Raw genomic sequence first — 17,372 nt, forward strand, 5'->3', positions numbered from 1 at the left:
TGCAAGAAACTAAGGTGTGACGCCGACGCTGACACCAGGGTGAATAGAATAGTTCGGACTACTCTTCAAATAGTTAAGCTACTAAGAGATAAAAATAATTTTATAACATGCATACATGCAGATTCCATGCAACTGATTATAACACAACATTACCTGATGCTGCAGAATGTAACTAATCCATAATAAATAAAATAACTTTTATTATGCAGAAATAAACTCACTTAATTACTAATAACTGTATTTGTACATTTTAAGTCATATTTAATTGAACAGATCAATTAATTTTAAAGAAAAATAACTTGTATAACAGCAATTTCTTTAGTAAATCTAGAACAAAGTTTACAACATTAGTAAAATGAAATTCAAAAGTGCTAATTTCTAAACACCTGATCAGGACACAGATCATATCAGAAATATTTTTCAGCCTCAGAGATATCTGTGACCTTGAACTTTGATCTACACGTCTCCCTAAACAAAGGAAATCTATCATTAAACAAGAGGACCATGATGGTCCTGAATCGCTCACCTCTTCCCACATGACCCAGTTTTGAGTATGACGTCGTTTTTTCTATTATTTGACATAGTGACCTGGTTTTTGAGCTCATGTGACCCAGATTTGAACTTGACCTAGATATTATCAAGATAAAAATTCTGACCAATTTTCATGAAGATCCATTGAAAAATATGGTCTCTAGAGAGGTCACAAGGTTTTTCTATTATTTTACCTATTGACCTAGTTTTCGAAGGTACGTGACCCTGTTTTGAATTTTACCTAGATATCATCAAGGTGAACATTCTCACTTATTTTAGACCTACTGACCTAGTTTTTGACCGCAGTTGACCCAGTTTCAAACTTGACCTAGATGTCATCAAGATGAACATTCAGACCAACTTTCATACAGATCCCATGAAAAGTATGGCCTCTAGAGAGGTCACAAAGTTTTTTTATTACTTGACCTACTGACCTAGTTTTTGACTGCAGCTGACCCAGTTTCAAATTTGACCTAGATACTATCAAGGTGAACATTCTGACCAATTTTCATGAAGATCCATTCAAGGGTATGGCCTCTAGAGAGGTCACAAGGTTTTTCTATTTTTAGACCTACTGACCTAGTTCTTGACCGCACATGACTCTGTTTCGAACTTGACCTAGATATCATCAAGGTGAACATTCTGACCAATTTTCATGAAGATCCCATGAAATATATGGCCTCTAGAGAGGTCACAAGGTTTTTCTATGTTTAGACCTACTGACCTAGTTTTTGATGGCACGTGACCCACTTTTGAACTTGACCTAGATATCATCAAGATGAATATTCAGACCAACTTTCATTCAGATCCCATGAAAAATATGGCCTTTAGAGAGGTCACAAGGTTTTTTTATTATTTGACCTACTGACCTAGTTTTTGACGGCATGTGACCCAGTTTCGAACTTGACCTAGATATCATCAAGATGAACATTCAGACCAACTTTCATACAGATCCCATGAAAAATATGGCCTTTAGAGAGGTCACAAGGTTTTTCTATTATATGAACTACTGACCTAGTTTTTGATGGCACGTGACCAAGTTTCGAACTTGACCTAGATATCATCACGGTGAACGTTCTAACCAATTTTCATGAAGATCTTTTGAAATATATGGCCTCTAGAGAGGTCACAAGGTTTTTCTATTTTTAGACATACTGACCTAGTTTTTGATGGCACATGACCCAGTTTCGAACTTGACCTAGATATCATCAAGGTGAACATTCTGATCAATTTTCATGAAGATCTTGTGAAATATATGGCCTCTAGAGAGGTCACAAGGTTTTTCTATTTTTAGACCTACTGACCTAGTTTTTGAAGGCACGTGACCCAGTTTCGAACTTGACCTAGATATCATCAAGATGAACATTCTGATCAACTTTCATAAAGATCCCATAAAAAATGTGACGCAGGCACGCACGCACGGATGGACGGACGCCGCGCGATCACAAAAGCTCACCTTGTCACTTTGTGACAGGTGAGCTAAAAAACAGTGATGTCATCTACTGATCTCAGAAAATCATCTTACAAAACATTCTTCAGTTACTGACATGTGCTAAAGAATAAACCCTTTTTTTCGAAGGGCAGAATTATAATCCAAAAGTGTGAAAATGAAGTCACATACTTCAAAATGGCCACATCTCAAAATCAGCCTAAAACTTTAAACTGTTTTTTCAATACTGATTTTAAAAAATTCTGGATTGTACAGGATTACAAGGGAATTTTACATAAATTTCTACTTTTCATAAAAATATCAAGTTCCATTTTTCAAGAATTCTGTGAAAAAAGCACCTCTGAAAATTTACTATGATTAGTAAGGATTAGGTATTAGCAACACTACCTTTAAAAAGCATGCAGCTATAAAGTGCAATGGTTTGAGAACAGGGTTGAATGCATCATACAATAATCTAGTATTCACTGGACCTGGATGCAAACATGAGGTGCTCACCCCTACAATAAGACAATGCATTGTAAAATAATCTAGTTGGTAATATTCAATTGCCCTTGATGCAAAAATGAAGTTCTTGCCCCTAAAACAAGTCCAGTCACCACTGCAGTAATCCAAAAAGACTGTAAATGTTAAAAAAACTCACTTTTTGTTCACTCAAAATATTTTATTCACTTTTCAGCCTTTACAGAATAACAGATATCCAGTACCTTACTACACTGTGACTTACCCAAACAAAACAAAATTAACTATGTTGTTGAGAGAGAAGAACTGACAAAGGTCTATTTAAATGACTTTTGGTACAAATGTGAGTTGATCCATGCTAAAACAAAGACATTGTACAAGAATCTAATATTCACAGGCCTTGTGCAAACATGGGGTTTTCATCCAGAAAATAAGACAACGTAACAATTATCATAATAATCTAGTATTTCACTGAACCAGAGTGGAGTGGCTCACGTCTACCAGCAGTATACATAGAAGTTACATAAATTAAGGGTTGTTGTAGCAGATAAAGGAGCTGTTCAAATTGATGTTAAGCACAATACATGGTTAGAAAAGCACTACTTTCAATACTACACAAAAGCTTAGAACAGTAAGAGCCATAAAGGGAGGCAATAAAAAATAATGGATTCAACAGTTTTTTTGCTACCAGTATATTATCAATAATTAAATCTTTGACAAATATTGGAGAAAACAGTAGCAAAAACTGAAAGAATTTAGTAGACTTTAATATGTTCATAACAAAAATGTGGAAGCCACCTTATGAAAAAAAACTTCGAGTCCTAGTGTTGAACTGAGCATCAAACCTGATTTCAGAGTGCAAACATCTAATGCCCAAAAAGTTTAAATAATAATGAGGAAGCTAATAAAATATATAAATACAACATACAATTTTGATGCATGCTACAAAACAATATCAGTCTCACCTTAAAAAGTAGATACCTAGGTATAGCCATGAAAAGGCTAGGGAGCAAGGGAAGATGTCTCCACACTTCTGAATTTACAGTCCCTGGATGTACACTGTAACATGTCAGACCTATCAAATAATTCTGAATATTGCTCAAAGGTTTCCTGTATAAGAAATATACTTCAAAATGTGAACCTGCCAATTTAAACCTCTATCATCTAACTGTTTGAAAATGACCAATGTTTAGTTTTGAGTTTTAAAGCTGGTCTATAATTTCAATTCTCTACCCTCAGATTCTGGGTCTTACTAAGCCAATAATTCCCTATATCGAGATACACGAAATTCAGATATTATTAAGAGTTGTAACATGGCTCGATCTGATTGCTAGTTAAACAAAAAAGAAGTTCAAGCTCTGTATATTCTACGATAAACAATGGTTGATGCGCGGAGCGGTAAAAGAGCATTGTGATATCAAATTACAGCGTGACGTCTGGTTCATTACTACTCAAATAAATGAAGCCCAGCATTATTTTCACCAAAATATTTCAACAACAATGTAAGACTGAAAACAATCAAGGCCTTCTTGTGACTTGTCGTCTAATTTACCATGGTTCGTCATTCAGATGCTTAGATATTAAACCACTTGGGCTAACACTCTCATGGTTCAATTCTTGCCTATCTGAACTCTGAATCATTATAAAATAGACGACAAACCACTTGAAGGCCTTTTTTGTTAGAAATAAATTAGAATAAAAAATTTAAGATGCAAAATTAGTGGATAATGCACCAAGATTCCTTTATGATATCAGAAAAAAAGGTAAGAGTAGGAGCTGGGTTAGATGAGATAGTAAAGTTACCTAGCTGTATTATGAATTATACTCTGATAAATGGAAGGGAAAATAGGTGACTAGTGAAAAGTATTATCAGATCACTGCATACTCCAAAGCAGACTGGTACAAAAACTGTCATGTAAACCAATATCAATTACACAATGTATGTCTCCCATCACTTACCATGCAGAAATTATAAAATGCCACAAATGAAGGGCCACAACATAGGGAAAATTATATAACATTCCAACCATATACACAGATTAAGCAGTGATAACTCCTTGACAGGTGGAAGTCCAACCAGTGGTGTAGGAGAAGTAACTCAGATATAAACACTATACACATGTAATAAACAACAAATCAAGGGCCACAACTCTATTGAAAATCACTGAACCATAGCATGCCAATGATATGCATAACTAGGCCTGGCACTGATAATTCCTGTCAGGTTTGGTGAAAATCAGCCCAAAGATAAAGCTTCCAAAATATCATACAATTTGACAAACAAGAGGGCCATGAAGTCCCTGTATCGCTCACCTGACCTAGGAATCATCAAGATTAACATTCTGACTAAGTTTCATTAAGATATGGTCATAAATGTGGCCTCTACAGTGTTAACTAGCTTTTCCTTTGATTTGACCCCATGACCTAATTTTTGACCACACATGACCCAGATTCAAAGTGGACCTTGAGGTCATCAAGATTAACATTCTGACCAAGTTTCATGAAGATACAGTCATAAATGTGGTCTCTACAGTGTTAACAAGCTTTTCCTTTGATTTGACCTGGTGACCTAGTTTTTGACCTCAGATGACCCAATATCAAACTCATCCAAGACTTTATTGAGGGTAACATTCTGACCAAGTTTCATTAAGATTGGGCCAAAATTAAGACCTTTAGAGTGTTAACTAGCTTTTCCTTTGATCTGACCTGGTAACCTAGTTTTTGACCCCACATGACCCAGATTCGAATCTGACCTAAAGATCATCAAGATTAACATTCTGACTAAGTTTCATGAAGACACATCATAAATGTGGCCTCTAGAGTGTTAACAAGCTTTTCCTTTGATTTGTCCAAGTGACCTAGTTCTTGAGCCCAACTGACCCAGATTTGAACTTGACCTATAGATCATCAAGATTAACATTCTGACTAAGTTTCCTTTAGAAATGGTCATAAATGTGGCCTCCAGAATGTCAAGTAGCTTTTCCTTTGATTTGACCTGGTGACCTAGTTTTTGACCCTACATGACCTTGAGATAATCAAGATTCACTCTATTGAAGTATTGTGTAATTCCTCATAGAGATTTAGGAGCAGTTGCATTGACAAGCTAAAATACCACAAATCAAGGGCAATAACTCAACTAACAAGAGCTGTCCGTAAGACAACACGTTGACTTTTCTCAGTGCTTGACTCTGAATTAGAGCTTTGCCAGTAAAAAAAAAATCCAAGTTAAAAAGGGACATAATTCTGTCAAAATTCAAATCAGAGATATGGGAACTGTGTCTCCTGGTGTAGACTTTGATAGATTATAATTATTTTGAGTTTCAAGTCAAAAGCTTTAATAGTAACAGAGATATTTGACTTTATCAAAATTAAAAAAAATATATTGTAAGTTAAAAGGGGCATAATTCTATCAAAAATCAAATCAGAGTTATGGGAATTGTGTCTCCTGGTGTAGACTTTGATAGTAAATAACTATTTTGAGTTTCAAGTCAAAAGCTTTAATAGTAACAGAGATATTTGACTTTATCAAAAAATTTAACAAAAACTCTAAGTTAAAAAGGAGCATAATTCTGTCAAAATTCAAATCAGAGTTATGGGGATTGTTTTTCCTGGTGTAGACTTTGATGATAAATAAGTATTTTAAGTTTCAAGTCAAAAGCTTTGATAGTAACAGAGATATCTCACTTTATGAAAAATTTTAACAAAAAATTCTAAGTAAAAAAGGGGCATAATTATGTCAAAATTCAATCAGAGTTGTGGGGATTGTTTCTCCTGGTGTAGATTTTGATGGTAAATAAGTATTTTAAGTTTCAAGTCAATAGCTTTGACAGTAACAGAGATATTTGACTTTATCAAAAACTTTAACCAAAAATTCTAAGTTAAAAAGGGGCATAATTCTGTCAAAATTCAATCAGAGTTATGGGGATTGTTTCTCCTGGTGTAGACTTTGATAGTAAATACCTATTTTAAGTTTCAAGTCAATAGCTTTGATAGTAACAGAGACATTTGACTTTATCAAAAACTTTAACCAACGGCGACACCGACGCCGGGGCGAGTGCAATAGCTCTACATTTTTATTCGAAAAGTCGAGCTAAAAATCACTGAACCTGAACAAGCCAGTAATATGCAGACTTAGGCTTGACACTGATCACTTCTGTAAAGTTTGGTGGAAATCCACCAAATATTGTAAGAGAAGTGGCGAAACTATCTTAAAATTTGACGAATCAAGGACAATAATTCTTTTAAAAATCACCAAACTGAAAAATACTGTTGACATGAACACTTATACTGTTGCAAACGAGTTCACCTCCATGGGGGGTAGGTGGTCTACGAATGTGCACATCGCAAACTATATATCAAAATGTTTGCAAGAGTCTTAAGTTTCCAAAACCAGTTGATGCCAGAATGCAAGTGATGGACAAAGTGCTCAAATTCAAGATGGCCGCCAATATGGCTGCCGAAAATTAAAAATTAGACTATACATATTGACTGGACAATATATTTCAAATTTAAAGGCATCGTCCTAGTCTTATACTGGTTTCTGTTGCAGAATAGATTAAAACATAGTTTATTTCATCTTTAAGTAAATTGAAATATATTCTTACAAAATATGATGGATTTTGCATGCACAATGATCAGAAAAAATCGTTGTTTTACATACATTCTTTTAATAATTCTACCACTTCTAATTGCTTGGTTATATTTTACAAGTTTTATGCTTTATTATGTTCAGAATTTCATAAACTATATCATAAATATTTGTAATGACAACTTTTAATTAAATTATTATCTTTTAATCCAACAATCAAGGGCTAAGTAAACAGCTTAGTGGGTGGGGTAAATCTATGTACACTTACATATAATATGTGTAATACTTTAAAATTCATATCAAGTAAAGGTGCAGGTTTTTTAATGTGCATTTTTTTCTTGACGAAACAAATACGTGAAAAAGAACTATTACATGAATAAAATGTGACATATATACTGACATTTTTAAGACTAAGTTACATAATTGGTGTGGGTAATTAGTAAATGATGAAAATATATCATTTTCACATTATGACACGGCTCAATCTTGAAGTAAACATATGTTCGTTAAAAGTAATTAAAACAGGCTGAAATGTAAATTCGAAGATTAAAACAGCATTTAATAGTATATTTCTTTAGTAATACATAAAATACTGATTTAAACTTATTTACTGTCGGCTAGTCATTTTCTTGTAAAAAGAGAATGTAAAAATGATTAATATACAACATACATAATAATGTCTTCGACATTTTATGTTCAGTTGTAAGCTTGTATCAGTAAAATATGGAATACTGCTCTGCAATGACATCTTTTTAAGATTTCAATAAATAACCTTTAGAATGTTATTAAATTCTAAAAAAACAACAACAACAAAACAACATACATTGAACACATATTGATTGATACAAACTGACACAATATGATTTTAGTAATCTACATGTAAGTCATGGTTTTGAAATAGCAACATCTTAATTCTATTTATTTTTTATTTAAGAAAGCATATGTTTTCTCATACTTTGTAGTATGAGGTAATTATAGCAGAACAAAATGTAGAAAAGCCTTAAATTGAAGAAGGTCTTTGAGAACATATGCATGAAGCTATCTAGGCACTTTTTAATGGGGTATCAATGTATACGTCAAATACGCACAACTTTACAAGTTTACTTGTAAGACGTAAGTTGTTTCTGTAGAAATAAAATTCTTACTTATATCTATAGAAATGAGTCCATCTTTGGGATCGCATCACGCGAATATTCAGAGGGGCCAAGCCTCGGCTCCCGTATGTCTGATCCAGCAATGCATACATCTTCGAACCTTACGGGTGGCACGAGGGATCATACCCCTTACCCAAATACAAATGAAATGAGTTCATCATTGGTATCGCATCATGCGAATGTTCAGAGGGGCCAAGCCCCTGCCTCCCGTATGTCTGGTCCAGCAATGTATACATCTTTGAACCTTACGGGTGGCACGAGGGATCATTCCCCTTATCCAAATACAAATGAAAAGAGTTCATCTTTGGTATCGCATCAGGCGAATATTATGAGGGGCCAAGCCCCCGCCTCCCGTATGTCTGAACTGACGGGTCAAGCAGCATCGAACCTCTATGCTGGCAAAGTGTGCCAGACTCCTGCTACATATAAACCAATTCTGACTATGGCATTAAGATGTACTGGGGGACAAGTACCTCCGTTGGTACAAATGCGCCCACATCGGTTTCCGGGCCAAGTATTATTAGTAGAGGCACCGGAGGACAAGTACCTCCACATGGTACAAATACGCCCGCATCCGTGTCTTAGTAGTGGTACCGGGGGCAAGTACCTCCGCCTGGTACGAATACGCTCTCATCAGCTTTTGTGCCAAATTATCTTTTGGGTGGTTCCGGGGAACGTGCCCCGCAACAGGGTACAATTGTACCATCATCCAAGTATATGCCGCTATATCCTATGAGTGGGAGTGGGGAACTTGACCATCATCATGGTACAGCTGTACCAGTTCTGGGTACGGTACAACAATCTCAGGCTGAAATATGGAATAGGCTGTGTCCCGACATAAAACAGTCCACTTTGGCACAACCGCCCAATTATAGGGAGTAGCAGGTGGCCCTTGGGACCAGTCCCGTCCACCTGACAGGGGCCAGAATGCTATTGCTAGACCACCCTACCATGTGGGTAGCACAGGCGACCACCCTCTCCTATTGACACAAATGTACCCGCAACAGTTTCTGAACCAAAACCCACAAGTGACATTTGGAATAATATCCATCTACCTGATCAAAACGCTCTGGTTCGACAACCCTACCCTATGGTTGACACGGGCTCAGGCCCCTAGAATTAGTACATATATACCGGCTATGGCTCCTGTACCACATCTCACCGGAGGAACAAACGGTGGTTCGAACCTTTCCACATGGAGCTAGTGACCATGTTGTTGCACAAACACCCTACTGTATGAGTGGCACACTTAGTACAAATATATAAGCTCCCTCTCGCGTAGCACAACCCAGAGGTGGTCATTTGTGTCAACCCCTGGCACCCGGAATGGGTTTCGTTGGAGTTCAATCCATTCCAACCAGTATAGCTGGGTCCGGTCTACCCTCAATCCCAGATACTACAGGTGCTGCACTGCCATCTTACCATACGACTGCGTCCTTTGCGCAAATGCCCGCCAATATATCTTTAGTGGCCTCGACAGCATACATGCCGTGGTTACTCCCATGATCCGCACCCAGTTTATGCAAATGTGCATGCTAGGGCACCGTTCCAAGTGCCTGCCACAAGGACACAGATCTTACCCAGGGTAAATGAGTCGATTGCGGCTCAGATCATGTACCCTTGGGGAGGTTCTGGTCTGTTATATTCGGATTCAAGAGATACAACGCCTTATGAACATCAAGTCAGTGCTGTGGCTCCAGTCAATTTACCAACTAATGGTTCCATCTTGAACGATGAAACCTGGGCCCCCAATCGGCTATTTGGGACTCAACAGCAGGCGCCTTACGTGCTCCCCAGTAATTCTGGTTTGCATGACTATAATAGCTCGGGTGTGCAGTTTATGAACCAAAATGGGATTGCTCTCGCACAACCTTCTGCAAGAGTAAAACAAAATTCCAAGAAGAGACTTTAAGCTGCCAAAACTGCCACCATATGATGGCACTTCAAGTTGGCGAAACTTCCGTCGTAAGTTTGAAACATACGCACGTTATAATGAGTGGGAGAAGAACAGAGCAAATTTCATATAGAATTGAACCTTTCTGGGAAGGCAGGGGAGTTCTTCTCAAACCCAATCACACGTAGGGCTAACATCTCCTATGCAGAACTAATTATAGAATTGGAACGGATTTTTGAGGCTTTAACCCCACCCCCACTAAAAGATATCTAGTCCAGCTTCAGTCTGCTACACAATGCCCCGATGAGAGCCTTGACGACTGGTCAGATAGGGTGTTAGAATTGGCCACTAAGGCATTTCCATTCGTTGACCAGGCACTGACAGAATCACAGGCTGTAACCTGTTTTTGTTATGGAATGCCGGACGTAAGTGCAGCTGAACATGTGATCCATCTCAAACTAAAATACGCTCGTGCTTAGAACGAGCTAAGGAAATTCAACAGTGCCATAATGCGTTACAGGGCAATCTGTCTCCGCATAAGGAATGTCCAAATATTAGGGTTACTAGGGAGTCAATTCCCAGACGTTCATAGAGGCTTGCCTCCAGTACAGACTCAGATAGTTCAAGTCCGACTTTTAGTTCTAAAGTCGCTCCAACCCCAACGCAACATACCCTCTCAGAGTAACTAAATAGTATGATTAAAGTCCAGGAGACCGCTAGCAAAAGCCAACTTAAATACCAAGAAAACGCTACCGTCTGAGCTTACCGCCAAAGTTGATCAATCATTGTCTCCTTCTCCGTATAGTCCCGGAAGAAATAAGTATCGGGAAAACTGTCCGGGTATAGATCAGGTAGTCCTAGTCGGAATGGGGAAGCTGCTTTAATTGTGGGGGAAATCACTGGCTGTAGAATCGTACTTTGCCTAGATCTCCAGGGAGATGCTTTAATTGTCAGGGAGATCACCTGAGAAGAGACTGCCCTGAACTGAAGGATCAGTGATTCTCCGACTGACCGGAGGGTTACTTTTCAAGAGTAAACAATATTTCAAATAACTAGGAGTCTTAGTTTTATATTTATATTTTGATGTACACAGGGGACTTGCTGCCGGTATAAAATATAAGTCATAACAAAAACATTGCGGCAGCCATCTTGGCGGCCATTTTTAAATAAACTTGGTACGTTTGGTTTAAATATATATTTCGTAGTTCATACATTGTTTTGATAATGAAACTATAGTAGGATGTATACATAACTGAAGATGATTATCAATTCATTTTTTTATTTTACCTGTTATCAGATATATCATATATTGAATTACCCCCCTCCATTTAAATATATATATTATCAATAATTTGAATGTATCCTTTGTTTGTTTGTTTGTTTGTTTTGGGTTTAACGCATTTTTCAACAGTATTTCAGTCATGTAACGGCGGGCAGTTAACCTAACCAGTGTTCCTGGATTCTGTACCAGTACAAACCTGTTCTCCGCAAGTAACTGCCAACTTCCCCACATGAATCAGAGGTGGAGGACTAATGATTTCAGACACAGTGTCGTTTATCAAATAGTCACGGAGAACATACGCCCCGCCCGAGGATCGAACTCACGACCCCGCGATCCGTAGACCAACGCTCTTACCTACTGAGCTAAGCGGGCGGGCTCAATGTATCCTTTAACAAAATAATAATGTTATTACAATTTATTATCACTTACTCAACACGGGATAAGGAACAACTGTAAATAGAGGAATACAAACACAGTATATTGACCGTATGTTCAAGAAAATAGTATTATCACATTTTAGTCCATATAAAATTGGTATAAAATGTGTCAAAAAGTTGTATTTCGTATCGATAAATGCATATAATTTTGCAGATTTATAACTTTCACATTTTTATAATAACTTCAAATTAATTTACAAGAGTTAAATGCTTTAATTTTGCAATTTTATGCATTGGGTATCATTTTCATGTATCAGCGGCCATGTTGGCGGCCATCTTGAATTTGAGGACTTTGCCCAGTGACTAGAAACTGGCATCAGGCAGTTCTGAAAACTACATATTCTGACGAACATTTTGGTGTGCAGAAGTTGATGTGCACATTCATAGACCACCTGCTACTTATTTGGCCATATTTGCAGCATGATTAGGCTTGGTAATGATCATTCTTGTGAAGTTTACTGGTAGTGTAAATCCACCCAGTGGTGTTGGAAAAATAGCATGGACAAACTTTGTGACAGACTGACAGATAAATAAACAGCACTAAATCAATATGTCTTCCCCACTATATGAAGGAGACATTATCAAGTTTGGGAGTCCAGTCTGAAAACAGATTGTTTTTGACATAATTTTGATACTGAACAATAGAAATATTTCATTTAAAGGATCTAAATTTTTAGGATTTTTTATCTTATAATTTTTGAGACTGGTTAAGGCTTTTTTAATTTTTTAAATAATTATTGAGACTGGTTTAGTACAGTTTGAGTCCAGTCTTCATTATCTGGTCCTACACACTGGTTAACAGGTAACCTAACACTCGGTTAATGTCTCACCTTCCAAAAAGATGTAATGACAACTTCTAAAGGTTTTAAATATAGTGGTAAATGCCTCAAAAGTTCTGTCCGAACAGTCCCGGGATGTACAGCAAACGTTTGCACCCCTGAATTATATTATTTTTTATATATATAAATATAATCAAATACAGTAATGTTGTAAGCAAATCAGTTTGCATGACTAGTGGTTTTTGAAAATTCATAGAAAAAATGTCTCACATTTTAGGAATATCGATTTTACCTGGGACAGCTAGAACGGCAAAAGACACAAAGAAAAAAGCACAAGCTGTTGTCATATATATCCCCAGAAATCATGTTTGTGCTTGTAAGATAGAAAAGGTGGAATCTCCACAGGTCGCTCAACATGACAAAAACAAAAATGTTGCAGGCTCGGATTGAGTCTGTTCATGGACGGTAGTGGAAATGGATGCTACAGACCTGTTTACATCTACGGACTGTCCGTAGTTTCTACGAATTTGCGTTTAAAAAACATTTTACCAAGGTGTTCAATAATATTTGATTTTGTGCTGCCTCTACAGCTATATTTGATTTCGTGCTGCCTCTACAGCTATATTTGATTTTGTGCTGCCTCTACAGCTATATTTGATTTCATGCTGCCTCTACAGCTATATTTGATTTTGTGCTGCCTCTACAGCTATATTTGATTTCGTGCTGCCTCTACAGCTATATATTTGATTTTGTGCTGCCTCAACAGCTATATGGTGTTCAACAGTAAGTGAAGTATGGTAGCTGATGAGCTATCAAAGAGACATTTAACCAGGGTGTTATATAATTCTGATTATAGGTTAACTTTGTATCAAGCAATGTGCACAAGTTCTGAAGCAGAGGCATTATATGGTATACCAAAGAAATAGTTCACAGCTAACCCAGCACTTAGTTAATGTCTTACCTTCCAAAAGTAGGTAATGATGACTTCAAGAACTTTTAAATGTAGTGGTAAATGTCTCAAAAGTTGTGTCTGAACAAGGCCGGGATGAACAGCACACAATGTCATCTGTACCCCTGAATTATATTACTTTAGCTCTTACCCTGCTAAATTTCTATAATGAACATGTCTATTTTTCAATTTGGACAGTACCATTAACTGTTAAAAGGGATGCTTACCAAAAAGATATTGGCTGAATAGCCAACAGTGCAAATCATGATCAGACTGCACGGACGTGCAGGCTGATCATGATCTACACTGGTCGCAAAGGCAGAACCAATCGTGTCCTGCATGGTAAGGGTAAGATTTATAACTAAGAGAACTGCATAGAATATACTTTTCAAATTTCAGGATGAACAACATAACTGCATATTCCTGAAGAATTTTAGGGATTAAATTTAGCAATTAATATTGCTTATTTTACTTGAACTATACAAATACGGGTGGGGGGGGGGCTGTTCAATAAATATCTGAAAAAGTGCTCTCATTTCTTAGACTGTGATTTATGAAACTATTATATAATGAAGATAAGAATGCAATTAGTTGATTTAAGTCGCAGTGGCAATGCTGTGTGATGTCATCAAGCCCACTATTGTTCCTTTTCCTGATTTTCATTCACTAAAACATCACTTGCCAATTACTTATTATTCAAGGCTTAATCTACCTGAAATTAATCTACCTAATATTTACCTGAAATGTAAGCATTACGCCAATAATGTCAAATCAGATGTGAAATCAGTAAAATGTGTGGCAGACATAATGTTTTGGTCGTCGCCTAAAAATCAGTGTTAAACGAAGATATACACTTATGATCTTATGTTCTGAATAAAAACTCAAGAAAGGAACAATAACTATGCTGCATAAGGTTTAAGGAGCAATGGCCTGAAGAAAACAATCTATTATCAGTGGTATAAAAGTTTTAAAAGCGGCCGGGACAGTGTCATTGATGACTAGCTGATGACTAACTGATGACTCTTGGTTCACACGTCATAAGAAATAATAACGCTCATTCATGTTTCAACAAGAGCACCGCCTTGCGGGTGCTGACGCTCATCTGATTTTTTTTGTGTAATAGAAATATTGTCCTACCCATGATTTTCTAAGTCTAAAAAGGGCCATCATTCTTGCAAAAAGCAGGATAGAGTTATGTTTCTTGATGTTCAGTGTCCACTTATGATGGTGAAAAACTGTTGCAAGTTTTAAAGCAATAGCTTTGATAGTTTATGAGAAAAGTTGACTTAAACATAATACTCAACCAAGAAAATGATTTTCTAAGTCCAAAAGGGGCAATAATTATTGCAAAAAGCAGGATGGAGTTATGTTGCTTGCTGTACAGGGTCAGCTTATGATGGTCAACAAGTGTTGCAAGTTTCAAAGCAATAGCTTTGATAGTTTAAGAGAAAAAGTTGACCTAAACATAAAACTTAACCAAGAAATCTGATATTTTCTAAGTCCAAAAGGGGCCATAAATCTTGCAAAAAGCAGGATGGAGTTATGTTTCTTGCTGTACAGGGTCAACTTATGATGGTGAACAAGTGTTGCAAGTTTTAAAGCAATAGCTTTGATAGTTTAGGATAAAAGCTGACCTAAACATAAAACTTAACCAAGAAAACTGATTTTCTAAGTCCAAAAGGGGCAATAAATCTTGCAAAAAGCAAGATGGAGTTATGTTTCTTGATGTACAGGGTCTGCTTATGATGGTGAACAAGTATTTTAAGTTTCAAAGCAATAGCTTTGATAGTTTAGGAGAAAAGTTGACCTAAACATAAAACTTAACCAAGAAATCTGATATTTTCTAAGTACAAAAGGGGCCATAAATCTTGCAAAAAGCAAGATGGAGTTATGTTTCTTGCTGTACAGGGTCAGCTTATGATGGTGAACAAGTATTCCAAGTTTCAAAGCAATAGCTTTGATAGTTTAGGAGACAAGAGGGCCATGATGGCCCTATATCGCTCACCTGAGTAGAGTTGCTTACTTGAACAAGATCTAGGCCTTCTGGTTTATTTTTAGCAAATTTATGAAGATTTCCCTATGTACAATCAAGTAACCCTGGGGCTGGGTAAATTTGACCCTGCGTTGGGGGAGGGGGAGTCAAGATTTGAACAATTTTTGTAGAGGTCCACTAGGCAATGCTACATGTCAAATATCTAAGCTCTAGGCCTTCTGTTGTTTTTTTAGAAAATTTTAAAGATTTTTCTATGTACAATCAAGTAACCCCATAGGGTGGAGCCAATTTAACCCCAGGGGTCATGATTTGAAATTTTTTTGTAGAAGTCTACTAGGCCATGCTACAATGTCATGTCAAATATCTAAGCTCTAGGCCTTCTGGTTTATTTTTAGAAATTTTCATATGTAAAATCAAGTGACCCTAGGGCGGGGTCAATTTTGACCCCGGGGTCATGATTTGAACAAATTTAGTAGAGGTCCACTAGGCAATGCTACACGTCAAATATCTAAGCTCTAGGCCTTCTGGTTTATTTTTAGATTTTTTTTTTTTGAAGATTTTCCTATGTAAAATCAAGTGATCCTGGGGCGGGGTCAATTTTGACCCCTGGGTCATGATTTGAAATAACTGTAGTAGATGTCCACTAGGCAATGCCACTTGTCAAATATCAAAGCTCCAGGGCTTATGCTTTTTGAGACGAAGATTTTTTAAGATTTTCCTATGTAGAATCAAGTAAACCCTGGGGCGGGGTCAATTTTGACCCCGGGGTCATGATTTGAACAAACTTGGTAGAAGTCCATTAGGCAATACTTCACACCATATATCTAAGCTCTAGGGCTTTTGCTTTTTGAGAAGAAGATTTTTTAAGATTTTCCTATGTAAAATCAAGTGACCCCTGGGGCGGGGTCAAATTTGACCCTGGGGGACATGATTTAAACAAATTTTGTAGAGGTCCAATAGGCAATGCTACATGTCAAATATCTAAGCTCTAGGCCTTCTAGTTTATTTTTAGAAATTTTTTGAAGATTTTCATATGTAAAATCAAGTGACCCTGGGGTGGGGTCAATTTTGACCCCGGGGTCATGATTTGAACAACTTTAGTAGAGGTCCACTATGCAATGCTACATGTCAAATATCTAAGCTCTAGGACTTCTTGTTTATGAGAAGAAGATTTTTTAAGATTTTCCTATGTAAAATCAAGTGACCCTGGGGCGGGGTCAATTTTGACCCCAGGGTCATGATTTGAATAAAACTGGTAGAGGTCCACTACGCAATGCTTCACACCAAATATCTAAGCTCTAGGGCTTCTGGTTTTTGAGAAGAAGATTTTTAAAGTTTTTCCTTTTGGTTGCCATGGCAACCAGAATTCTGTATGGAATTCAATTCTTTGAACAATTTTTAAAGAAGACCATCCAAGGAACATCCCTGTGAAGTTTCATCAAAATTGGCCTGTTGGTTTAGGAGGAGATGTTGTTTAAAGGAAAGTGTGGACGGACGACGGACGGACGGACGGACGGACGGACGCCGGACGGTGAGCGATCACAATACCTCACCCTGAGCACTTTGTGCTCAGGTGAGCTAAAAAGCTGACCTAAACATAAAACTTAACCAGGCAACGCCGACGCAGACGCCGACGCCGACGCCGACAACCGCTCAAGTGATGACAATAACTCATCATTTTTTTTCAAAAAATCAGATGAGCTAAAAATGAAAGAGCTCCTTGATATGGGTCGGTACAACACAATTCAGTGTCCCATTTCACCAGTAGCAAAGAAATGTTCAAAAAAGCTCCCGTTTTACCTTGTGTGTCCTAACCTCACTTTGTAGTTGAGGTCTAAGGTAATTAATACACCAAT

The 17,372-nt window shown here is 37.2% G+C and overlaps 2 protein-coding genes across 22 annotated transcripts in view; one reads left to right on the forward strand and one right to left on the reverse strand.

The window, feature by feature from the left end:
* LOC123547420 (protein SERAC1-like) overlaps positions 1–13,132 on the forward strand; it is a 59,016-nt gene extending 45,884 nt beyond the window's left edge. The window contains exon 17 of the mRNA XM_045334507.2: positions 12,852–13,132. Coding sequence (XP_045190442.2) covers positions 12,852–13,024 — 173 coding nt within the window. The 3' untranslated portion in view covers positions 13,025–13,132. The remainder of the gene's footprint in view (positions 1–12,851) is intronic.
* LOC123547421 (retinol dehydrogenase 12-like) overlaps positions 1–17,372 on the reverse strand; it is a 46,584-nt gene that overhangs the window by 4,537 nt on the left and 24,675 nt on the right. For 2 of the 21 annotated variants that reach the window (XM_053551671.1, XM_045334508.2), the window contains exon 6: positions 13,536–13,648. The exons of 1 other annotated variant lie outside the window; for it this stretch is intronic. In XM_053551671.1, the coding sequence (XP_053407646.1) occupies positions 13,536–13,648 (113 nt within the window). Of the gene's footprint in view, positions 1–153; positions 173–2,368; positions 2,479–3,399; positions 3,551–12,625; positions 12,733–13,535; positions 13,649–17,372 lie in introns of those variants that run through there. 18 more of the 21 variants (XR_006685651.2, XR_006685646.2, XM_053551673.1 and 15 more) reach the window with 18 other exon arrangements.

The sequence above is a fragment of the Mercenaria mercenaria genome, chromosome 9, assembly GCF_021730395.1.
Source record: "Mercenaria mercenaria strain notata chromosome 9, MADL_Memer_1, whole genome shotgun sequence".
In the NCBI taxonomy this organism is placed as follows: domain Eukaryota; kingdom Metazoa; phylum Mollusca; class Bivalvia; order Venerida; family Veneridae; genus Mercenaria; species Mercenaria mercenaria.